We start from the raw sequence: 25,031 nt of genomic DNA on the forward strand, positions 1-25,031 counted from the left end.
GTGAAATTCTTCCAGCTCTTTAAAAGCACCAGGCCTTCATATAGGGGTTCCATACTCCTGTGTTTGTAATATACTCCCCACCCTAACCCCATTCATTCTGCCATTTCTGCTTTTCCTTCAATACTCAGCTCAAGCACCATTTCCCAGAAGACTTTTACAACCCCAATCTGATTTTCTCTGGGCTATCATGGCATCCTACACATAACATAAAAATACCCTTTACCGCATCTCACTATAATCAGTAAACTTGCTTCTCTTCCCTGGTAGACTGGGTACATTACGAAGGAAGATCTCAGTCTATCTGGCTTTCTATCCCCAATGTTTTACTCATGAACAGTACTTGATATTTCTAAATAAATAAATAGTGATCAACCATCAAAGTTTTAAAGTTTAAGCAGAAGGCTACTTAACCTAGAAACCTTTTAACATTTAAATAGCAGGCCATTAATTGTGTCATTTCACATGCTAATCGTGCATCTTCATTCCAGAAGGTGAGTGCAATGTTGCTGGCCCATTTGCCAGTGGGAAAATCTGGACTTTTAAGAGTGCATCTCCAGGAGGTATCTGTCCCACAGACGGATCTCAAGCAGCCTGTCATCTGCAGAACCGACCAGATCAGCGTCCTTCTCCCGGCCTTGACCTACACGGCACCTTTCGCCACTAAGAGAGGTGGGCAGATTGACATATTTATGGTAATCTCTCTCTTGTCTTCAGGTTAAGGAGTGCACGGGGTATGTTGGTTTATGTGGGTGTGCTTTTGTGTGTGTGAGCCCGCGTGTGGGTGGGGAAGGAGGAAGAGGGCAGTGTGTGCATCACTTCTTCAGAGATGCCTTTCCTGACCTGCTTGACTGGGCGATGCTCGCCTCCCCACCCTCTCCGAGCACCTTCTTCTCCCCCTCTGCACCGATCACAGCTTTTCTGGCATTTGTGTGATAAATGCCTGTCTCCTCCCCTAGATCGTAAACTTCAAGAGGTAAGGATCCTAATATGCTCCTATTCACCCTGTAATCCCCCAGCCCAGGAGGACGCCTAAGGCGTCACTGGTATTCCGCAAATATTTCTTCGACTGGTGTTTCTGGGCCCGACTCGGGGGACCCACCGCGTAAGGGAGCCACGGCCGACCCCCGCGGCAGGGCCCCATCGGGCACTACCGCCCCCCAACCAACGGCCGGGCGAGGCGGGGCCGGGCGGGGCGCTCTCGCGGGGACAGTTCTCGGGCTCGCGTGGGCGCGGCCCCGGGAGAGGGAACCGCGGGGAGGGAGCGGGCGCGGCGCGAGGCCGAGGCCGAGGCCTGGCCAATAAACGCCGGCCGGGCGGGGCTCGCGGCCGGCTGCCCGGGAGCGCGCGGGGCTGGGCGTGCCCACGGGTGACGTTCCGGGCTGGGCCGGCCAATGGGCGCGGGTCAGGCGGGCCTGGCGGCCAGGGGCTCTGGGACGCGAACGGGAGGCCGGCCGGACAGACTGACGTTTGGCTGCAACGCGGGAGGCGCGTGGCAGGGATGGCGCTGGCGCGGGCCTGGAAACAGATGTCCTGGTTCTACTACCAGTACCTGCTGGTCACGGCGCTCTACATGCTGGAGCCCTGGGAGCGGACTGTGTTCAGTATCCTGCCCGGGCCGCGGGCGCGGGGTCGGGTCGGGGCGCGGGGGCCCGGGCGGCATCCTCCCGGGCCCAGGGCCTGGCGGGCGCGGGGCGGCGGGAGGGCGGAGAGGCGGCCCCGCGGGAACTGCGCTCGCGGACTCGCCTCTTCGCGGCGGGCGCGCGGGGCCGAGGTCTCGGGGCCGAGGGTGGCGCTCCCGCGGTTGGGGGGTGGGGGACGAGAACTCCTTTGAGATCTGAGGTCGCCGGTGAGTCACTGGACCAAGGTAGAAGCGTCTTTATTGCTGGAGGAGATCCCCTAGGGCGATGTCTACCTGGCGTGCCCTCGCCTGCACTTCGGCCGTGCCAGCCTTTGATTCAATCTCCGGTTCCCGTGGGAGGCAGGGACCGTGTAAGTGGAGCAAATCGCTCCCGGCTTGGACGCTTTTGACCTTTAGCTGTCCCTGATTTAGCTGGCTTTGGTCCTAATAAGAATGCTAACCAGTTTATCGGCTTTTAAGTCAGGCTGTGAATTTGTGCTCATGGCATCCCAATACAGTTTTTGAAAGCAGTTGGTTAATCGTACCTTTTTGGTCTTCAAGATGGTTTAAAAAGTCTCTTCTACTCATTAATTTGCTGTTTGCACAGTCCGTAACAGTCGAGCCCGAAAAGGAATATGTGGTTAGTTGCAGATAGTGTTTGAAGCTGTGTTTTCGTAGATGGCTAATAACTACTCGTTAACGACTATAGAGCATTTACTACCAGCCAAGCAACTGTGCTAAGTGCTTTGCCTGTATCTTAACTCATCTAACTTTCATAAGCTCAATTAATAACTCAAGGTTGTGAAGAGGGGCTTCCTGAAGTCTGTCTTCATTTGTCTATGTTGACATCCCTGGATATTATTCTCGCAGAATAAATACTAATGAGAGATAACTTTTTTTAAAGACTTGAGGGCCAATATGAAACAAATATTTTATATAGCATGCTTGCTTCATACAGGGCCTCTCGTCTTCAGTGTGGTTTAGTTTGGAGTAGCTTCAGAAGAACTTTGCAAATACGTTGTCACATTGTGGTAGAGTGACTGAGGTAATTTCATTCCAAGCCTTAATAAGTGTGTTTATTTGTCTTGAACTAGCATAGGATTGTACTCAAAGCTGAGTCTTTTGTCTCAACACTTTTGAGGCATCTTAGCTGCTTTACAAGGAAATTTAGTTTTATTATTGTTGGCATTTCTTTCCAAACCTGGAGTTTAAGAACCAGAATGCAGAGTTTGGATTTAAAGTCTGAATGTAAGGTATGCTCTAATTTCCTGCACCATTTACTTGTAGCTGCAGTTTAGTTTCACTCTGAGTTCTATAGGTTGGAGCTCATGAGGTCATCCTTGTAAAATGTATACTAAAATATAGACCGCCTCTTGACTCAGTTAAAGTTATTAAAAAGTGAATTTAAACAATGTTGTGCTAAATTTGAACTCTTTAAATCAGAAGTTGAATGTAGTGCCCCACTATCAGAGTCTACGCTCTACTTTTAAAGGCTCTTGTTGGCACATAGATAAATGCTATGGTGTCAGTGGTGTTAAGGTTTTTCTGTATTATATTGCAATAGTAATAGTGTCATAAATACCTCCGTGTTTTTCTTGGGGGGGATGGAGAAATAAATTATGAAATGATATGCAGTACCTCTGTGGATTTTTGCCTTTGAAGCATTTGACTTCTCATTGGTTTATGGGACCACATGATTTCATTAAAAAAAGAAAAAACACACTAGTGAGATTTGCAACCAACTAGAAAGAGACCTGCTGGGACCTGTTGACATCCACCTCTGGAGGGGAAGTTTTAACATGTTTCGAAAGTCCCCTTTCCCTACTGGCAGCCATCAGTGGGAAAGGAAAAGACCAGGTTTTGTAACCAAGACATGTTTTGTAACCAGCAAGACACTCCCTGTAGTGCCTTACTGGGTAACATTGTAATCATGCTGTTGAGGGGAGCTAGAAAATTAAAAATCTTTGTTAAAATAATTGGAAGCATAAGTAAAAGTTATTTTAGCCTTGTTCTTTTAATTAAAAAAACAAAGGTTTATTCTGTAATGGCTTCTTGTGTTTCCATGACATTTTATATTTGTATTTATTTTAAGCAAAATGCAGGCAGTTTTTTTGGTTTATGTTTGGAATTAGATTCCCCCTGAAAGACAGTCCATGTTTCTTCGAGGAAAGAGTTTTGTTTTGTTTTTTTTTTTTTTCAACCACAGTGCTGGGCAAACAAATAATGCTTGACAGACATTTGTTTATATGTTGATTTGTCATTTCAAAGAAATTGCAGAAGCACTGATTTTAAGCCACTTTTAGAGTAGCTTTGGAACTTGACTGTTCCTGATGAACAACATTCAGTTCTTGTAGAGAATTCAAACTTGAAGAAGTAGAAAAGGCTATAGATAGAAAGAACTTCTTTGATTTATTTTGGAGATGTTAACAAAATTTGCATTGCTCTGTCTACTCATTTGTAAAACATGTACATTTGCTGAGTTCTGTATTCCACAAGTATTATATACTTTCTAATTGCCAGATACTATTCTAGATAGTAGGGATTTACCTGTGAATAAAACAGTTAAAAATATTTATTCTAATCCCACTAGATAAATAAGTAAAAAATTAGATTATTAGATTGTTATAGCTGTTATGGAGAAAAATAAAATGGAGAGGAGGATAGGAACTAAGAAAGAGTGCATGTTCTTTGATTTTTAGTTAGAGTGGTCAGGGAGGGGACATTTAGAAAGATTTAAGCAGGGGAAAAATTCCAGAGGATCGAGCATTCCAGGCAGAAGGAACAGTAACTAGGAATGCCCTGAAGCACCAGCGTATCTGGCTTGTTTCTGGGATAGCTGAGTGGCTGGTGTGTCTGGGGTGGGGTTAGTGGGGGTGAGTAGTAGGAAAGGAGGTCATATCTGATCCAGTAGGGCCTCCTAGGCATGGAGTGAGAGTTCTGGAGATGAAGGGAGGTGCTCATACCTTTTGAGTAGAGTCACTCAAATCCAGTAACAGTTTTCTCACTGACATTTTTCTCACTGACATTTAAATACAATCAGTCCCCTACATACAGACGAGTTCCATTCCTAGAGCGCATTCATAAGTCCAATTTGTTCGTTAAGTCCAACAAAGTTAGCCTAGGTACCCAACTAACACAATTGGCTACATGGTACTGTACTGTAATAGAAAACAAATACAAAAAATAAAGAAAACATTTTTACTCTTACAGTACAGTACCTTGAAAAGCACAGTAGTATAGTACAACAGCTAGCATACAGGGGCTGGCATTGAGTGAACAGCCAAGAAGAATTACTGACTGGAGAAGGGAGAGGAGGTGGGAGATGGTAGAACTGAAGGAGACTAACTGTATTTAATAAAGTAGGAAAATAAACCACAGGAATATACATTTTCCCTTTCCCAGTGAGACTCAAAGCTCTTTTCATTTTGAATGGAAAAAAAAATCCTAGGAACAGGGTTTTAAAATTTATTTTAATTTAAAAAATTTTCAACATCCTGAGTTCTGTTCTAAGTTTCCAAGAAGATGGACTTCATTTCTTCAAGGAAATTAGATCCAGGTTCAGGAAAAATTAGAATTGACACATGTTCTCAGGTAGATCCTTGCCCCACCCCTTGTTATTCCGCTGAAAGAGCTGGGCAGTGAGTGCTTTGGGATGCAGGGCAGGAAGAGCATGGTGGACTTAGAGAACTTTCAGGGAGGTATTTGAGTTCTTTGCTTTATTTTCTCCTAGGTGGGGAGAAGGTGTGGACTGGGGTGCAGAGATGTGTTGGGATGGTGAGTACGCCAGGCTGACTTGGCTGGAACAGGGATTCTTTAAGGCAGAGTGGATTCTTTAAGTGAGAACAGACACTTCTGTGTGTGTACCTTGTGCCAGATGCTGGCCTAGATGCTTGTGATGTATCAGTGAGCACATGAGACAGAGATCCCTGTCCTTGGGGAACTTTGATAATGAGTGAAATATATAGTGAGAATTCCCTGGCGGTCCAGTGGTTAGGACTCTGTGCTTCCATTGCAGGGGGGCATGGGTTCGATCCCTGGTCAGGGAACTAAGATCCTGCAGGCAGCAAGGTGTTACCAAAAAAAAAAAAGCGAAATATATAGTATGTTAGGTGGTAAGCATTATGGAAAACAGAAACGTAGGTCAGGGGGATAAGAAATGTGTGGATGGGATGGAGTTACTGTTTTTAAAAAGGATATCAGGAGAGGCTTCATTGCGAAAGCATATTTGAGTAAAAAGATAAAGGAGGTGAGGGAGTTAGCAGGGTAGAAATCTGAGGGAAGGGCAGAGCTGGCAGAGGGACTAGTCATTGCAAAGTCCCTGAGCCCAGAGCCTGCCTGGCACGGATGAAGGCCATCACTGAGGCAGTTATGGCTAGTGCAGAGTGAGTGTGCGAGAGAGTCCTAGGCGGTGAGGTCAGACTCTTTGGAGGTCCTGGAGGTTTTGTAAGGACTTTGATTTTTTTTTTTTTAAATATTTATTTATTTATTTATTTATGGCTGTGTTGGGTCTTCGTTTCTGTGCGAGGGCTTTCTCTAGTTGCGGCAAGCGGGGGCCACTCTTCATCGCGGTGCGCGGGCCTCTCACTGTCGCGGCCTCTCTTGTTGCGGAGCACAGGCTCCAGACGCGCAGGCTCAGTAATTGTGGCTCATGGGCCTAGTTGCTCCGTGGCATGTGGGATCTTCCCAGACCAGGGCTCGAACCCGTGTCCCCTGCATTGGCAGGCATATTCTCAACCACTGCGCCACCAGGGAAGCCCCTTGATTTTTATTTTTTATTTTTTTTAAAGAAAGTACTTGAACTATGTTTTTTTATTTTTTTAATTTATTTTTATTTATTTATTTATGACTGTGTTGGGTCTTTGTTTCGGTGCGAGGGCTTTCTCTAGTTGCGGCAAGCAGGGGCCACTCTTCATCGCGGTGCGCGGGCCTCTCACTATCGCGGCCTCTCTTCTTGCGGATTGATTTTTTTTTTTTTTTTTTTTGCCCGCGCACCGCGATGAAGAGTGGCCCCACTTGCCGCAACTAGAGAAAGCCCTCGCACAGAAATGAAGACCCAACACAGCCAAAAATAAATAAATTAACCCAAAGTTTAAAAAAAAAAAAAATTTAAAAAAAAAGAAGAAGAAATGGTGGAAAAAGTACAGTTTATACCCTCCTCAAAGTGGGGGAAGTGCCCCAAGTGGACTATAGTTCTGCCCCTTCCTGAAGTCTGAGCTTCAGAAGGTTTGGGGAATTCCAGATTGAGACTGAGAATGTAGTTTCTTCATCTAGAAAAACCAGGGTGGGCGGCGGGGGGGACAGGAAATTGGAAAAGATAGCTTCCAAAAGCTCCTTCCAGAGCAAACTTCCTCAGAATTTAGTGACTGTAGTAATTTTTTTTTTTTTCCCACACACACACACTGTATTTTATTTTTACAAGAGATAAATAGACTGACACCAAACATTGTACATGGATGACCACAACAAAAGCAACAATGATTGCAATTACCAAACATGAAACACACTCATACTATGTCATAATATTGACATTCAGTCCAGTAATCCTCCACTGTAACAGCTCCTTTACTTTGCAGTGAAAATTGATTTGTATATTCTTTGCCTCTGAGTCCTTGTGGGATTTTTTTTTTTTTTTTTAAATTCAGCTTAGAACTGCTTTTGCTGCATCCCATAGGTTTTGTGTCGTCATGTTTTCATTGTCATTTGTCTCCAGGTATTTTTTGATTTCCTCTTTGATTTCTTCAGTGATCTCTTGGTTATTTAGTAACGTATTGTTTAGCCTCCATGTGTTTGTGCTTTTCACGTTTTTTTCCCTGTAATTCATTTCTGATCTCATAGTGTTGTGGTCAGAAAAGATGCTTGATATGATTTCAATTTTCTTAAATTTACTGAAGCTTGGTTTGTGACCCAAGATGTGATCTATCCTGGAGAATGTTCTGTGCGCACTTGAGGAGAAAGTGTAATCTGCTGTTTTTGGATGGAATGTCCTATAAATATCAATTAAATCTCTCTGGTCTATTGTGTCATTTAAAGCTTCTGTTTCCTTATTTATTTTCATTTTGGATAATCTGTCCATTGGTGTAAGTGAGGTGTTGAAGTCCCCCACTATTATTGTGTTACTGTCGATTTCCTCTTTTATAGCTGTTAGCAGTTGCCTTATGTATTGAGGTGCTCCTATGTTGGGTGCATATATATTTATAATTGTTATATCTTCTTCTTGGATTGATCCCTGGATCATTATGTAGTGTCCTTCCTTGTCTCTTGTAACATTCTTTATTTTAAAGTCTATTTTATCTGATATGAGTATAGCTACTCCAGCTTTCTTTTGATTTCCATTTGCATGGAATATCTTTTTCCATCCCCTCACTTTCAGTCTGTATGTGTCCCTAGGTCTAAAGTGGGTCTCTTGTAGACAGCATATATATGGGTCTTTTTTTTGTATCCATTCAGCCAGTCTATGTCTTTTGGTTGGGGCATTTAATCCATTCACGTTTAAGGTAATTATCGATATGTATGTTCCTATGACCATTTTCTTAATTGTTTTGGGTTTGTTTTTGTAGGTCCTTTTCTTCTCTTGTGTTTCCCACTTAGAGAAGTTCCTTTAGCATTTGTTGTAGAGCTGGTTTGGTGGTGCTGAATTCTCTTAGCTTTTGCTTGTCTGTAAAGCTTTTGATTTCTCCATCAAATCTAAATGAGATCCTTGCCGGGTAGAGTAATCTTGGTCGTAGGTTCTTCCCTTTCATCACTTTAAGTATATCATGCCACTCCCTTCTGGCTTGCAGAGTTTCTGCTGAGAAATCAGCTGTTAACCTTATGGGAGTTCCCTTGTATGTTATTTGTCGTTTTTCCCTTGCTGCTTTCAATAATTTTTCTTTGTCTTTAATTTTTGCCACTTTGATTACTACGTGTCTCGGCGTGTTTCTCCTTGGGTTTATTCTGTATGGGACTCTCTGCGCTTCCTGGACTTGGGTGGCTATTTCCTTTCCCATGTTAGGGAAGTTTTCTACTATAATCTCTCAAATATTTTCTCTGGTCCTTTCTCTCTCTCTTCTCCTTCTGGTACCCCTATAATGCAAATGTTGTTGCGTTTAATGTTGTCCCAGAGGTCTCTTAGGCTGTCTTCATTTCTTTTCATTCTTTTTTCTTTAGTCTGTGCCGCAGCAGTGAATTCCACCATTCTGTCTTCCAGGTCACTTATCCGTTCTTCTGCCTCAGTTATTCTGCTATTGATTCCTTCTAGTGCAGTTTTCATTTCAGTTATTGTATTGGTCATCTCTGTTTGTTTGTTCTTTAATTCTTCTAGGTCTTTGTTAATCATTTCTTGCATCTTCTCGATCTTTGCCTCCATTCTTTTTCCGAGGTCCTGGATCATCTTCACTATCATTATTCTGAATTCTTTTTCTGGAAGGTTGCCTATCTCCACTTCATTTAGTTGTTTTTCTGGGGTTTTTTCTTGTTCCTTCATCTGGTACATAGCCCTCTGCCTTTTCATCTTGTCTGTCTTTCTGTAACTGTGGTTTTTGGTCCACAGGCTGCAGGATTGTAGTTTTTCTTGCTTCTGATCTGATTTTTTTTTTTTTTTTAATATTTTATTTATTTATTTATGGCTGTGTTGGGTCTTCGTTTCTGTGCGAGGGCTTTCTCCAGTTGCGGCAAGTGGGGGCCATTCTTCATCGCGATGCGCGGGCCTCTCACTATCGCGGCCTCTCTTGCTGCGGAGCACAGGCTCCAGACGCGCAGGCTCAGTAATTGTGGCTCACGGGCCCAGTCGCTCCGCGGCATGTGGGATCTTCCCAGACCAGGGCTCGAACCCGTGTCCCCTGCATTGGCAGGCAGATTCGCAACCACTGCGCCACCAGGGAAGCCCTGATTTTTAATTTTGGTAAGAAAGGGTACTCTTGGAAGGTTTGATAGAGGAGTGATCCAATCTGGCTTTTTAAGTTTGAAAAGGTTTACTTTGGTTGCAGGATTTGGAATAAATTAAGGGTGGCTGGAGGAGGCAAGGGTAGAAGCAAAGGAAGATATTTTGGATTGAGATAGGCTTTGAATGATAATGAAAAAAAGCATTCCTTTTTTTAAAATTAAAAATTAAAAAAAATTTATACAACTTTAAAGATTACTTTCCATTTACAGTTGTTACAAAATATTGGCTATATTCCCTGCGTTGTACAATACATCCTTGAGCCTGTCTTACACCCAATAGTTTGTATCTGCCACTCCCCCACCCCATGTTGCCCCTCCCCCTCCCCAGCGCTACATTTTAAGCTGTATGTTCTTTTCAGTAGCGACTAAGTTATTTTCTCAGATTTTTGCTGTATCCTCAAATGCTTAAAGCTAGAATTGAGAAGGATTTTTCTTCACCTGTCAATATACTAGAGTAATTAACATGTTTGACAGTTTATTTTATTTATTTATTTTTTATGTTTATTTATTTATTTATTTTTGGCTGCATTGGGTCTTTGTTGCTGCGCACAGACAGGGGGTGAGCAGGGGCTACTCTTCACTGTGGTGCGCAGGCTTCTATTGTGGTGGCTTCTCTTATTGCGGAGCATGGGCTGTAGGCACGCGGGCTTCAGTAGCTGTGGCTCGTGGGCTCTAGTGGGCAGGCTCAGTAGTTGTGGCGCTCGGGCTTAGTTGCTCCGCGGCATGTGGGATCTTCCCAGAGCAGGGCTTGAACCCGTGTCCCCTGCGTTGGCAGGCGGATTCTTAACCACTGCGCCACCAGGGGAGCCCTATGCCATTTCCTTTTGATCTTCCTTTTGTAGAAATTAATGCAGTTTTCCATTACCAGGAAGGGCTAAATGAGGAAAGCCAAGCTAGGAGTAACTGTAACTGATAAATTATTTTATTTTTATTTTTAATTAAAAAAAATTTTTTTTTTGTAGCCGAGTCATGCAGCATGCAGAATGTTCCCCGTGCAGTTCCCCGACCAGGGATCAAACCCGAGCCCCGTGCAGTGGAAGCGTGGAGTCTTAACCACTGGACCGCCGGGGAGGTGTCTGTAACTGATAAATTAATACTTCCAACCCTCCAGCCCAGTGGTGTTCAGACTTTTCATTTGTGCATTCCCTAAAAGAACAAAAAGCACATACTGTGTATCCTCTCACTCATTTAAGTTGACATCTGAAATCTTTCATAGTGAATTTAGACAATTACAAAAGATTTAAGTTTTTGCTTTTTAAAAATGATTGTGTTTTTGCTAAAACCTTAAAACTATAATTTTTTTCTTATACAATTCATAGAAAACATTCATCACATGACCTGATTGGCAAAGCTGGTCCTCACTGTGAAGCCAAATAGGCAAAATCAGTCTTAATTTCCGTCAGAAAAAGCTCAGTGTCATTTTTCTGTTCAAATAATTGTTATGTAAACACCTTCAGTCTTGTCTCACTTTTTTGTTGTTGCTGTTTTATAATTTTATTTGCCAATCAGTTGTTAGTTCTCATCCACATTGACTATAGGTTTTTCAAAGTGGTGACAGGTACTTAGGTAACCAACGTATAGAGCTTGTTTGGTGAATCTTCAGCTTTATGTTTTCTGGACAACCGCACAACCACAGGTGGATACAGTATGGGACATTCCTTAACCCTTTGGCTGAGACAGCTTTGTTGAAACTGTTGTCACTGTGCACATCTGGAGTTCCTGTCTCCTTCTTGGCAGATTTCTGGATCTCTTTCAGTGCCTGAGGGGCACGCTTCTTGAAACCCACTCCATGGGTGCGCTCGTGAATGTTGACAGTGGATTCTCTGGTCACTTCCTCAGTGATGGCAGAACAGCCCCTCTCACCATCCTCCTTGCTGGAGGCATTTTGCCGGGCCCAGATTGGAAATGTGTCTCATTTCCAAATTCACATTATTAGATGGATAGATAGGTGAGGTTTGGAGCTGTGCCAGGAGTCTGTTACCTGAACGAAATAAAGTACAATGTAAGTTAGTTACTATTCCTTTGTTTGCTGTCCCAGAGGTTGTTTTATACCCTGGGGAAATGTGTAATTGTAAGATTCTGGAAGTAAAGTGAGAGAAGTAAAGTTGTAAAGGGGGGGGGGGGATGGGAAGGAGAACTAGCAGATCACAGTTCTCAGATCAGCTTGAGGAGAGAGTACAGTGGAAGCTGAAGATTTGTAAACTGATTCCCCTTAACTGATTCTAATCCTCTGAAAAGTCTTGTTCCTCCAGGGCTCCTGTGCTTTAGTTTGAAAACAGCTGCTCTAGCCTGTTTGACACTGTCTGGATATTTGGCTGGCTATGTGAGAATGTTAGACTATACTTTGTCTGTACTCCTTAGGATATTATAACTTTTTCTTTAGTAGGAAAAAGTTCCTTTCTTTCAGGAAAGGTGGAAGAGAAAAACTATGCTACACAAGAACTAGGTGATCTGTACTAGGGCGTCAGGGAAAGTCATGGGAGGTTGATGGCAGTGGGGACAAAGCACATACAAATGATCTACAGTGTTTCTGCATGTGATACCAGTGATTTTTCAGTACAGGTGAATGTGGAGCCTGACTCCACTGCTTCATATTCTTAAAGACCTTGTGACCTCCTCCCCCCGACACCCCGGCTCAGGGTTTGATTGTTGTAACATTTGTGGTGCTTAGGAGCAAGGATAAGATAAATTCTTTTTTTTTTTTTTTTGGCTACGTTGGGGTTGGGTCATCGCTGATGTGCGCGGGCTTTCTCTATTTGCAGAACGCGGGGCTACTCTTCGTTGCGGTGCACAGGCTTCTCATTGCGGTGGCTTCTCATTGCGGAGCACGGGCTCTAGGCGAAGTGGGCTTCTCATCGCGGTGGTTTCTCTTGTTGCGGAGCACGGGCTCGAGGCGCGCGGGCTTCCCTAGTTGTGGCACGTGGGCTAAATAGTTGTGGCTCGCGGGCTCTAGAGCGCAGGCTCAGTAGTTGTGGCGCAGGAGCTTAGTTGCTCTGGGGCATGTGGGATCTTCCCGGACTAGGGCTCGAACCGTGTCCCCTGCATTGGCAGGCGGATTCTTAACTACTGCGCCACCAGGGAAGTTGAAGGTAAATTCTTTAGATTAAAAAAAAACCCAGTGCTCAATTTTAATAATTATAACTCTGTGTTCTGAAAGATCTACTTAAGAGAGGATATATACTTTTCATGAATTGGAATGCTTAAAAAATAGTAGTTATGGGGGCTTCTCTCGTGGAGCAGTGGTTGAGAGTCCACCTGCCAGTGCAGGGGACGCAGGTTCAATCCCTGGTCCGGGAAGATCCCACATGCCGCAGAGCAACTAAGCCTGTGTGCCGCAACTGCTGAGCCTGCACTGTAGAGCCCGCAAGCCACAACTACTGAGCCCAGGTGCCACAACTACTGAAGCCCATACGCCTAGAGCCCGTGCTCCGCAACAAGAGAAGCCACCAGAATGAGAAGCCCATGCACCGCAACAAAGAGTAGACCCCGCTCGCCGCAACCAGAGAAAAGCCCACGCACAGCAACGAAGACCCAACGCAGCCAGAAACAATTAAAAAAAAAAAAAAAGTAGTTATGGAATGATAGAAAGACAGTATTGTATTTATGATCAATAGTTATGAAAAGTAGAATTACTACTAATACAAGAATTTTGGCCATCATGTGTTGTATGCATTCCTGAAAAATTCTCAAATAAAAGAGTTTATGGGAAAATATCATTAGCCCCTCAAAATCTATGCAACTTCGTAAGCAGGTGCTAATGAAAACAATGATTGGCATGTTGGGGGGACAACTTGGATAGCCTGGGCAGGCAGGCTGGGCGCTGCCCCAGGGGACATTAAAAATGCATGGACAGAGTTGACTGGAACTGCTGAAGTGATGGAGATGGTGTGGGCTGCCGTCGAGGAGGTGCAGGAGGCAGTGCAATCCTGCCATTAGTTGGGAGCTGTGCTAGCCTGGAGGTGTACCTTTCTGGAGAGGGAGCCCAGGTACAGATGCTAGTTTTTAATTTTCTTAAAATAGAGCTAAAAGGACTGCAGCCGCTGAGCTGAAGGATGTTTCTTGCTGAAGATTATAATTCTTTCCTCACTAATCTGGCTCCCCTAATTTACGAAAAGTCCCATATGAAACCATGCAGCTCCTGTGATATCCTAGTCATATATGAGTTAATTGATGCTCCAGAAATGTGTTATAGCAGAACAGATTATAGTTTAGAGCAGACAGGTAATTTTTCCCCCTTGACCCTGGGACATATAGTGATACATAGCCTTGGTGTCTCTGGGTTCAGAGCTACAAACCATTTCTAGGATTTCAGCTCAGAGTTGAACGTGATCATTGCTGGTTTCAGCAGCAGGCTTTTTTGTTTGTTTAGTTTTTAAAGAGTTCGTCATCAAGTTGTTCTAAAATCAATTTCCGTACTTAAGTATGACCAACACTACAGAAAGCTCAGAGAATGGGTTTTGCTTGCTAACAGTAACCTCTGATGCTGATGTGATATCCTTTACTATGGCCCAAGAATATCAAATTGGCTGACTTACACAGGGCTATAACCATATCGTTATCTTCTACTTGCTTTCATTTATGGCAACTAGGAAAGCATCAGAAGTGATATATTTGGTAAAAATAAGCTTTCATTTTTTTTTTTTTTTTTTTAAATTTTTGGCCATGCCACAACAGCTTGCGGGATCTTAGTTCCCCCACCAGGGACTGAACCCGTGCCCTCGGCAGTGAGTCCTAACCACTGGACCACTATGGAATTCCCAAAATAAGCTTTCTTAACGTTTCTTTTGGTGATGGTTTCTAGTTTTTCGAGGTCAAGGGACAAAACCTGCAGTAATAAGAAAGATTCCTTTTTGGAGCATCATTCAGCAGCTGACACCTGCTTTCCCTTAGAGCTTTGATTGCTTTTCACCAAACAACCTACGGTAGTACTTTGTCAGATACTTTGTTTTCTTTTTTCATTAAGATGGTTCCTTAAAATAAATCAAATTTATCAAACCTTTTGAATATTTCTAAGGATAAAAGTAGCTTTTTAGAGTTAGTTTTACAAAAGGAATTGGACTAATAGAAGATTGGATTGTTTTAGATGACATTTTAGCTTTGTTTTTCGATGTGACCAGGGCCATCAGAGACTGAAAACATTGAGATTAGACTAGTGAAGAGGAATAAATCATACCCACCGGAACAAAGGCCCCTGCCCTTTTCCCAGTGAGGAGGTACTTTTGGTTTCTCCAAAGTCTTGTGAATAGGTTGCTAAGGCAGGCGGTGATAGTACGGGGTTACTGGTTAGGGCAGGAAATGTTAGTTACCGTGGTCTTACTTCTGATGTACTGTATTTAACTTTAAAGCATTTCCTCTTTTTTTTTTTTTTTAAGTTGCTGGGAAAAGGGCTGGGGATGGCCAATCCCTTGTATGGGCAAAAAGTCTTTATTTATTTTTTTTCCTGTCTAACTGGGAACTTATCAGCTCATGATTAGTTGGGGATCCCTGTTAAAGAAAACAGCAAACAGCACACAGATATATGGTTTCACATCTATTTGCTTTTTAATCCATTGGATCCATAAAATATTTATGTTATGTCCAGGTTATAAATAACCTCAGGTTTGTTCACTCAGCCCTTGAACAAACAATTATCGGCAGTGCCTGCCCAATCCTGGCACCTTATCTGCTCGGTTCTTGAATGGTTGATGAAGTGCCTGCTTTGTCTAACAATGCACTACAACTGGAAGCAAAGAGCAGCCGAGGCGTTCGCTCTCAAGCACTTAAAATTCAGTGGTGGAGACAGTTACATACACACAAAACGGAAAAGACATATTTTTTAATTTTTGAGGTTTTTGGTTTGTTATAGTCTGGATTTCACTAGCTTTAAAATTCTATATTTCTTGAATCATGGTTCCCCCTCTAAAACATAAACGTGATTAATCTTGGTACAGCTGCTGATACTTATACAAACAGCAGTAAGGGCTTGGTAAATGGAAAGATTACTCTATCACTTTGTGTATTACCTTCCAATATATGTGTATTATATAACACTGAATATTTACATTTTCTGTGTGTGTGTGTGTGTGTGCGCCTCAGCGTCTCAAAGAGAAGATTACATTAAGGATGATTGAGAAGTGGTGCTTAAATGCCCTCTCCAAGCAAGTGGGATCCTAACATTAATCCAGGAAGGGATTTCATTTTATGGAGAAGAAACTCAGGTCCAGAGAGGTTGTGATGCCTTAGGATTATGCTATAAATAACAAGTTAATAGCAGGGTGACCTTGGGCAATTTCCAAACAGAGGTCTGAGTCATAATGTTTAGTGCCCAAGCCCTCAAACAATAATTTCAGTAAAGATTATATTACCTTTTGTTGCAGAATAGATTTGGTTCCAAATTTTTATATCAACCCTGAAAGGTAGGTGATGTGTGTCCCCAAACCATAGATAAGGAGACAAGTGATCAGAGAGTTTTTGACACAACCAGGGATTGGCAGAATTGCAGCTCAAACCTAGGTCTCTTCCAGTGCCATGGTGATTCCAGTATCCATTTCTTGTACTTCACAGTGTGTCAAGGATACTTTAAACTTTGAGAGGTGTGTTAAAGAACGCAGTGGATTGAGAAATCCACTCAAGTACCCAGATAGCAAATAATAGCTGTTATATTCTAAATGGTGTATGTTTAGCTCTGTTTGTGAGAACATTTCTAAGAAGATGAAGGTCACATGTTCCCCAACCTTGCAAATGTCACAATAAAACTGCCATTTTGAATGGTGCCAAGCATAATCTCAGGGAGTATTCAACTCAGTGTATTGGAGCTATTTCAGCTACATGGCTAAAATTGCTTAAATTGCATTTGTAGGAAGTTACTTATTAAAAGGCACTTTTTTGCATGTTTTGCAAGGTGATTATTGAGGCTAGTAGAAATTCCTCATGGTCCCATTGTTTACTTTTTCATTTAATATGAGTTTCACTGTATAGTTAAGTCAGTTTTAAATAGTCTCTTATTTGGGGGGGGAGGGATTAATTGGGAATTTGGGATTAACAGATCAACAACAAGGACCTATTGTGTAGCACAGGGAACTATAATCAATATCTTGTAATAACCTATAATGGAAAAGAATCTACAAAAGAATATATGTATATCTGAATCACTTTGCTGTACACCTGAAACATTGTAAGTCAACTATACTTCAGTAAAAAAATATTCTCTTATGGTTGAGAGCTTTAGGATAATTTTGGGGAATAATTTTGAAATTTAATTGTATAGAAAACTTACTTTTAGAGGCTTATTTAATTATTGTGATTCTCGAAATACTTAGGAGAAGTGGGATCAGAATACAGAAACTGTTTTTTGAGGGAAATAGAATTAAAAGTTAAATTTAATAAGTGGCTCTGGGTAAAAGGTTAGGTTTATTGTTATTATTGTTATTATTTTGAGTAGCTAATAATTGGCATTTGCATCTAGGTGCAAGTGACTTTTGGTAATTTTCTGTTTTCTTGGTCAGAATTGAGAGTTGTTTATTCTGTTTCTGAGAGCTAAGATTTTCTGTTTATTTCCTAGTAGCAAATTAGATCCAGTGATGCCAAACCCAAACTTTGCCAGGGAAAAAGATCCTTCAAATAAAACAGTTTTTAGTCTAGTACTATATGCAGTTCCATTTTCCTTTACAGTTCTTACTTACTAAAAAAAATAAGCAAGACTTATTGACTATTCAGGCATGCAATAAAAAACCCGTAAAGAATAATATAATGAAAGTGTGCCCATACCACCAACTACTGAAGAAAAACATGCATTTGAAGACCCTTTGTGCCCCTTCTCACTTGATCTCCCTTCTTCCTCTTCCCATTTCACCCCACTAAGTAACCACTATCCTGAATTTAGCATATATAATTGCCATTTATTTGTTATTACTCCACATGTATGCATCACAGGATAATGCTGTAGAAAGTCATGAACTCTAGTGTCTAATATTTTAACCAGGCAAAACATCTTTTCAAGTTTTGATAAGTTCTGGGGACTTCCCTGGTAGTCCAGTGGTTAAGAGTCTGCGCTTCCATTTCAGGGGGCACAGGTTCGATCCCTGGTGGGGGAACTAGGATCCTGCATTCCTTTGGTGTGGCCAAGAAAAAAAAAAGTTTTGATAAGTTCTTGTTTCACTTGGAAAGATGTCCTGATTTTGTATGCATATAAAAGATTAAAGGTTTGACAACTTAGTGTTCACAAAATTGAGCCTAAGTTTCAGATTCCTGTCTTATAGTAGAGCAATCTCTGTTAAGCTAATTTATGCATGTTAACTGATACATTCTCCATACTAAATAGAAGAATTATAGTGCCATAAAGAGTACGTAATATAATCATTCAAATGGCTGTTTTTAGTAATTCTTACTTGAATTTGAGCCAATGACCTGAAGATTATTACTATACCATTTCATTTGCTTGGTGTATACATTCATAAGTCTTACATAAAAGCTGTTAAAAAAACCAAAAAGCATCTTGAAAATATAGTATTGCTTAGAAACAGATTTTGGTTTTCTTTGCTGTAGTTGCTTTAGAGTTTGTTGGTCACGGTAATATGTGGAATACGTAGAAAGCACCACAGTGAATCTAGAGTCAAATAATGTTTCTTAAGCAATTCCTTTATTCATCAAATATTTATTAAGCGTGTGTTATGTTAGATGTTGGAGATACAAAAATGATTAGACATTGTTCCTGTGTTGAAGGAGTTGATAATCTGGATGAGATAAATATCAATACATCTCCAAATAGGTAATGTCAAATGATAAGTGCTGTGATATGAGTAAAGAACTTGATGAGCATTAGGGAATAGTTAATTCTGCCAGGACGTTGGGGTAAGAATAGAAAAAGTATGAGTGCTAGGGAGAGTCTCATACGAGAGGAGATGACTAGCTGAGCTCTAAGAATGATTAGGTTTTACTTGGAGGGATAGGACTTTTCGTACATAGGAAGATATTATAGTGTAATAGTTAAGAACACATTTTAGGAGTTTGACTTGGTTTGGAATTGGCTCCATTGCTTACTCTGATTTCGAGATATTACTGAAGGGCTTAACACAGTGCCGTGTGCACACTAGACAAAATGAAAGCTGCCACTGCTGTTATCCTTAGTCATATTATTAAACCGTAAGCAAAGGCAGAGCAGTATGAAAATATAGAACATTGTTTTCTGAGACTCATGTAATATGGCATGAGTAGGATGTCTGTTTGTTGGGGGATGATTTGGAGTGTTGGGAGGTATGATGGAAAAGCAGCATGGTACAGTTGACCCTTGAACAAGCAGGGGTTAGGGGTGCTGACCCCTGCACAGTTGAAAATCTGAGTATAACTTTTTTTTTTAAAATTATTTTTTTATTTTTGGCTGTGCTGGGTCTTCGTTTCTGTGCGAGGGCTTTCTCTAGTTGCGGCAAGCGGGGGCCACTCTTCATCGCGGTGCGCGGGCCTCTCACTGTCGCGGCCTCTCTTGTTGCGGAGCACAGGCTCCAGACGCGCAGGCTCAGTAGTTGTGGCTCACGGGCCTAGTTGCTCCGCGGCATGTGGGATCTTCCCAGACCAGGGCTCGAACCTATGTCCCCTGCATTAGCAGTCAGATTCTCAACCACTGCGCCACCAGGGAAGCCCTGAGTATAACTTTTTACGGTCGGGCCCTCTGTATCTGTGGCTCCACATCTGCAGATTCAACCAACCGTGGATTGTGTAGTGCTGTAGTAGGTATTTATTGAAATAAAATTGACGTATAAGTGGACCTGTGCAGTTCAAACCCGTGTTGTTCTAGGGTCAGCTGTAGATGCTTTTGGCCCCCACCTTGATCCCCTTTGCCAGCTGATGTACTTCTCCCCGCTGCTGGGAGTGTTGTCTGCTACTGCCTTCTAGCTTCCCCCTTCTCCAGACTATTGCCCTTGGCCGAGGCAGCTGTCTTGCCCAGGTGGTTTTTCCTCAGCCTATGGTACAGCCAGTGATTGACAGATTAAGGGATACAAAATATCAGACCTGTTGCCTCAAAGCAACACCAACATGTGGTACAATTCATGCTCCAGAGCGCCCTGTGGGGGCTGAGCTCCTGAACCTCCTCAGCTTTTCCCCCTGCTCTGTTCTGTTCTGCTCACTCCCCCTCTGATAAAACTGCCTTCAGAATAACTTATACAAGAATCCCTGTTCCAGCCAATTCTTGTCAATTCTTGTCTACTTCTTGCACTCCAACCTAAGACCAGGTACTTGAGCTAGATTGGAAAGGTCCTCGGATGCTTGGCTTAGAATTCCAAGTGCTATCCTAGAGGCATTGGGAAGCATGCATTTTAAAAGGATAACTCTAGTATAGAGAGACTTGGAAAATAGCCAGAGGCCTAAAATGGGAGCTTTTAAGTGATTAAGTAAGGAATGATAAGTACCTCAATCATTTATCATTGATTAGGGTAGGGGAACATGAGATAAAAGTCATTTGTTGTGGTTGGAAAGAACTGAGAAGTCTTAAATAATTTGAATTTGGGGAGAAGGAATCAAAGCAATTTCTAGATTGAGTGACTAGGCAAATAGTTAATCTATAGTTGTATCAGATAGTGTGTCAACTATTTTCAAATCGTTGGAAAAATAGGACCTATAGGAAGAAGTAGTTTTGGAGAAAGTTAATGAGTTCAGTTTTGGCTCTGTGAATTTAAGCCTGTCATAGGTGGAAATGTCCAGTATCATAGGAAATACTTGTCTGCAGTATGGAAGGTGGGGTCAGGTCAACAACATTAAGGTGGTTGTTTAAGTTATAAGTGTGTGTGGGCCCAAGACAAATCATTGGGAACTCCATTTTATCATTTAGAATCCTTTCAACTGCAAGTATGACAAAGAATATCTAAAGGTGGTTTACGGGTAAAGGGCGTATGTATTGGCTTATGTATCTGAAAATCCAGTGGTAGGGGGGGCTTCAGGTCATTTGATCAGGGTTCTAGCTCCATTTTTCTGCGATTATTTTTGTTCCACCACCTTCATCTGTCAACTTTGTTCTGAGTTTTGATTTCCTCATGGAGGCAAAGTGACTCCAATGATTCCAGGATTCTATCAGCAAACTGCATATTCTAGAAGGAGAATCTGTGTTCCTGAATTCCTGGCAGAACTCCTAAACTTTGAGCTTGTTGATCAGATTTGGGGGGTATTGTTAAAAAGAGAAGATCTTAACTGGTTCAGATCAGTCAGGGCTTATCCCTGGAGTTGGGATAGGGTTAGGCCCACCCAAAGAGGATGGCTGCTGTACTAGCAGGAGGGCTGGAGTGGATGTTTGGGAGAAAAGCACAAAATTAACTCTAATCATCTTACACATTAGTGGCAGACAGGGAAAAAGAGCCAGTGAACTAGGAAAATGGTGCGAGAGAAGGGAAGAGAGCACCAGAGAAGTACCTCAGCCCAGAGCTGAAGGAGTTTTGAAGAGGAAAGATGAAAATAGTGTCAATTTAGATAGCCATTGGACTTGATAGGGGGTCGTTGGTGACCTGAGAGCGGTGTCTATAGCCTGGAGAGGTAGAAGGCCGATGGTTGTGTGGGTGATGAGCAATGATGTGGAAGCAGCAAGTTTGTACTTTTTTTTTTTTTTAAGAAATTAAGTGGTGAATACAAGGTGGTTGTTTAAGAAAGAACTGGATTAAGGGAGGCTAAAAAGTAAATTTAAAAAATGGTCATGGGAGAACTACCCACATCTGACATCTGCATCTCTACCAGTGCACATCTCCTTCCTGCAAACACCCTCCCTCTTGTGAGGTTGTTCACAGGGAGAGCAGCACCAACCCAGGTACCCCCAACAGGGTCATCGGTTTCACCCCAGATGCGACACTGGCCTCTGCCGCCATATGCAGTGACCCATTTCCAAAGTCCTGTCCATCTTCTTCATAAATCCCGCTTCATGATGCCCCTGTGTCCAAATTGTCCCGGTCACTATTCGGGGCACTGTGAGGGACACTGAAGGACTAAGAATGTCCACTGTGGCCGTCTCCCTGTCACCAAGGCCCTTCCTCCTAACTCCCTTACCCATCACCCAGCTGCTCCTCCTACCCCCCAGGAAAATGTAAATCACCAAATAGTGGTTGTTAATCGGTAAGAACTTGCCCTCCCCACCTCAGGACCCACACTTGACCAACCTTAGCTTAAAAGCTAAGACTGAATGCAGGCTGACCCCTCCCATGAAGACTGTAAAATCCCACTATAAAATAAATATGATTTTTTTTTTTTGGCCGTGCTGTGCAGCATGTGGGAATCTTTTTTTTTTTTTAATACTTATTTATTTATTTGGCTGGGCCAGGTCTTTAGTTGTGACATGTGCCATCTTCATCGCAGCGTGTGGGATCTTTAGTTGCAGCATGTGGGATCTAGTTCCCTGACCAGGGATCGAACCTGTGCCCCCTGCATTGGGAGCGTGGAGTCTTACCCACTGGACCACCAGGGAAGTCCCCAAATCATTATGATTTTAATTTCATTTCAAAAAAAATTATCATGGGAGACTTTTCACCCATGTTTGCCAGATGAGGGGAATGAACTTAGGGTCTGAGTCAGGTTTGAGCTGTGGCTCTAAAGACAGTTTCTTGTGTGACCCTGGACAAGTCCCCTCAGTGTTTTGTCAGTCTCTGATGAGTACTAGTGAATAAACATTTCACAGGAAAGCCGTAAAGGTCAAGCAAGATAATACATAAAAGAGGTTTGTCAACTAAACTGTTATACAAATATTAGCTGGTAGTAAGCACATTGTTTATTTAAACCCTATATTCTCATAAAGGAATGTAAGGTATTGTAGAACTACTAGTATGTAGAGCTGAAGGTATGTAAGACAGGAGGTGGGCGACGAGGGGAGAGAGAGAATATGAATGAATGAATGAATGAATGAATGAATGCATAAAACACAGTCCCAGGTCAGAAGTAGATATTCCCCTTAGCATGACTCTGCAAAGCAAAAAGCCCTCAGGTTTTACATAATTTTTGTTAGCAGTATTTCGTGTGGCCCAAGAGGAGGGCTCCTTGTTGACTTGCATATATACAGTTTATTTATTTTTTATAAATTTATTTATTTTTATTTTTATTTATTTTTGGCTGCATTGGGTTTTTGTTGCTGCGCGCGGGCTTTCTTTAGTTCTGAGGAGCAGGGCTACTCTTCTTTGCAGTGCGAGGGCTTCTCATTGCGGTGGCTTCTTTTGTTGCGAAGCACAGGCTCTAGGCGCACGGGCTGCAGTAGTTGTGGCACGCAGGCTTCAGTAGTTGCGGCTCGTGGGCTCTAGAGCGCAGGCTCAGTAGTTGTGGCACATGGGCTTAGTTGCTCCGCGGCATGTGGGATCTTCCCGGACCAGGGCTCAAACCCATGTCCCCTGCATTGGCAGGCGGATTCTTAACCACTGCGCCACCAGGGAAGCCCCCTATACAGTTTACATTCCTTTTGGAATGCGGAGAAAGGACCACAGGGCAGAATGTTTATGGTTTAGGTTATCAAGGTGAATTTAATTTGATGTTGTTGCAAAGTTTAGTGATAATAATAATACTACTAAATGTTTAATAGTAGCAGCTATTACCAGTTTATGTCACTAGTATATGATTGATCTTATCTTTGGCTCTAAAGCCAATATCTTAGCCACATTCTAGTTTAAATAATTCCAGAATTCTTAGATCAGACATTCTTATTGTTCAAGCTTGTAGACCTTTTGCAGTCATTAAATACTGTACAATTTTATTCCTATACATTTCTGTTTCTTAGATTGAACAGGGTCACTTTCTCTGCTTCATTTTAAGCAGCCTGATGTTTTGGAATATAACAGGGAGAATAATAGTACGCACCATGTAAGGTGATGGTGAAGATAAAATGAGCTTAAAAAACTTAGAATGGTGTCAGGCATAGTTAAGGTTAGTGGCTATAATTATAGTTATTAGTTCTTTATAAATACTTGGTAGGTATTAGAAAGCATTAAATGAATGGGTACTTCCACATAGAACAATTGTTGAAAAAATTTGGGGATTTAGTTTTGGATAAACTGAGAAAAAGTAAATTAAATGAAGTTTCCTTAACTACAACCCAGATTCCATGCTGGTTTCCATCGTGGGGATGGCACTGTACACAGGATATGTCTTCATGCCTCAGCACATCATGGCGATACTGCACTACTTTGAAATTGTACAGTGACCAAGATGTGACCAAAATCAAGAAGTTCTTTAGGGAAGAGCCACCGTCTGAAGTTGGAACGAGACTTCATCAGATGTCATAAGAAACTCTACTAGATGTCAACATAACCAACCCTCTGAATATAAAGACTAAAATTTATGAGTAGAACAGGAAAACAATCCTGACTCATGTGTTGTGTTCTTTATTTTTAATTTTAAAAGAGGCTCTTGTATAGTAGTTTTTGTCTATTTTAACATTGTAGTCATTTGTACTTTGATATCAGTATTTTCTTAACCTTTGTGACTGTTTCAATATTACCCAGTGAAAGCTTTTCTTAATGTAACTTTGAGTACATTTTAATTGCCTTCTATTTCTAAAACCCAAAGTCATTAGTTGGGCTTTACCGTTCTTGCTATCATATGGCATACATATCTGCCTGGATATATTTCTACTCTTGACCAAAGTTTTGTAAGAAAAAAATCAAGATTTGGGGCAGGGAGATGGGGAGGGAGGATATTTTATTGAGAACTATTTACAAAAGACTTATCTGTAAGTTCGAACTCAGGAGTGCAGTTTTAGCTATCTGGACTCTACTCTTAACAGCTTTTACTTTAAAACTATTAAAGTGTTTCTTAACAATGAAAAAGAAAGATCTTGCTGAAGTTAAAATAAGGAACATTTCACCTTTTAAATATTTAATTTGTGTGTGGACTCATTTCCAGAAAACTTTGGTGATGGTTCTTGTGACAAATGGTGGTGAAGTAGCATTATTACGTAATGCTTATATATTGTAGAGTTTTTAATAGAAGGTAAATCAGTTTCCTCTGAGGGCCATTAGTAACAATGTACTTCCTTAAATTTAGTGTCATGATTGTAATGGGTGCTGCAAATGCATTTGCACATTGTAATATGATGAGATGAATTGTTAAAAACTATAGCAAAAAGAAATGTAAACTTGGTTAAAATCCTCTCACTCTTTGTATTGCTTTTTTTTTAAAAAGATTTTTATTCCTTAAATGTAAAATGACTACCTAATTTTTTGATGTAAACTCATTAAATTCAAAGAGAGAAAAATCAGCTGATGTAACAGTATTTTTTTTTCCTCGTTGGTTAAATGTTGATCTAATATTTATACTTCTGGATTGATTGCTGTGGACAGATAAGCAGTAAGTATATCTTAACATGTCTCTCAACATAAAAGTATCTCTAATTTAAAAAATTAGACATTTTTCTTAACATATCTCCCAGAATGTTTTGCTATTTAAAAAAAAAAATGTAAGTACTTTTGGCCCCAAATTGTATGGATTAGACTTTTGAAGTGTTTTCTAGTCCAGAGGTAGTAAGTAATGTATAAAAGTCTGGTAGTTTTAGAGAATCAATTTA

The 25,031-nt window shown here is 41.7% G+C and overlaps 1 protein-coding gene across 1 annotated transcript; it reads left to right on the plus strand.

The window, feature by feature from the left end:
• Nucleotides 1-1,404: 1,404 nt before the first annotated feature.
• Nucleotides 1,405-24,677, plus strand: SPTSSA (serine palmitoyltransferase small subunit A). Its single transcript, XM_068534482.1, has 2 exons — nucleotides 1,405-1,601; nucleotides 23,566-24,677. The coding sequence occupies exons 1-2, from the start codon at nucleotides 1,499-1,501 to the stop codon at nucleotides 23,667-23,669; spliced, it is 207 nt and encodes a 68-aa protein (XP_068390583.1). The 5' UTR covers nucleotides 1,405-1,498; the 3' UTR covers nucleotides 23,670-24,677.
• Nucleotides 24,678-25,031: the final 354 nt, after the last annotated feature.

This window comes from Eschrichtius robustus, chromosome 1, assembly GCF_028021215.1.
Source record: "Eschrichtius robustus isolate mEscRob2 chromosome 1, mEscRob2.pri, whole genome shotgun sequence".
NCBI lineage: Eukaryota > Metazoa > Chordata > Mammalia > Artiodactyla > Eschrichtiidae > Eschrichtius > Eschrichtius robustus.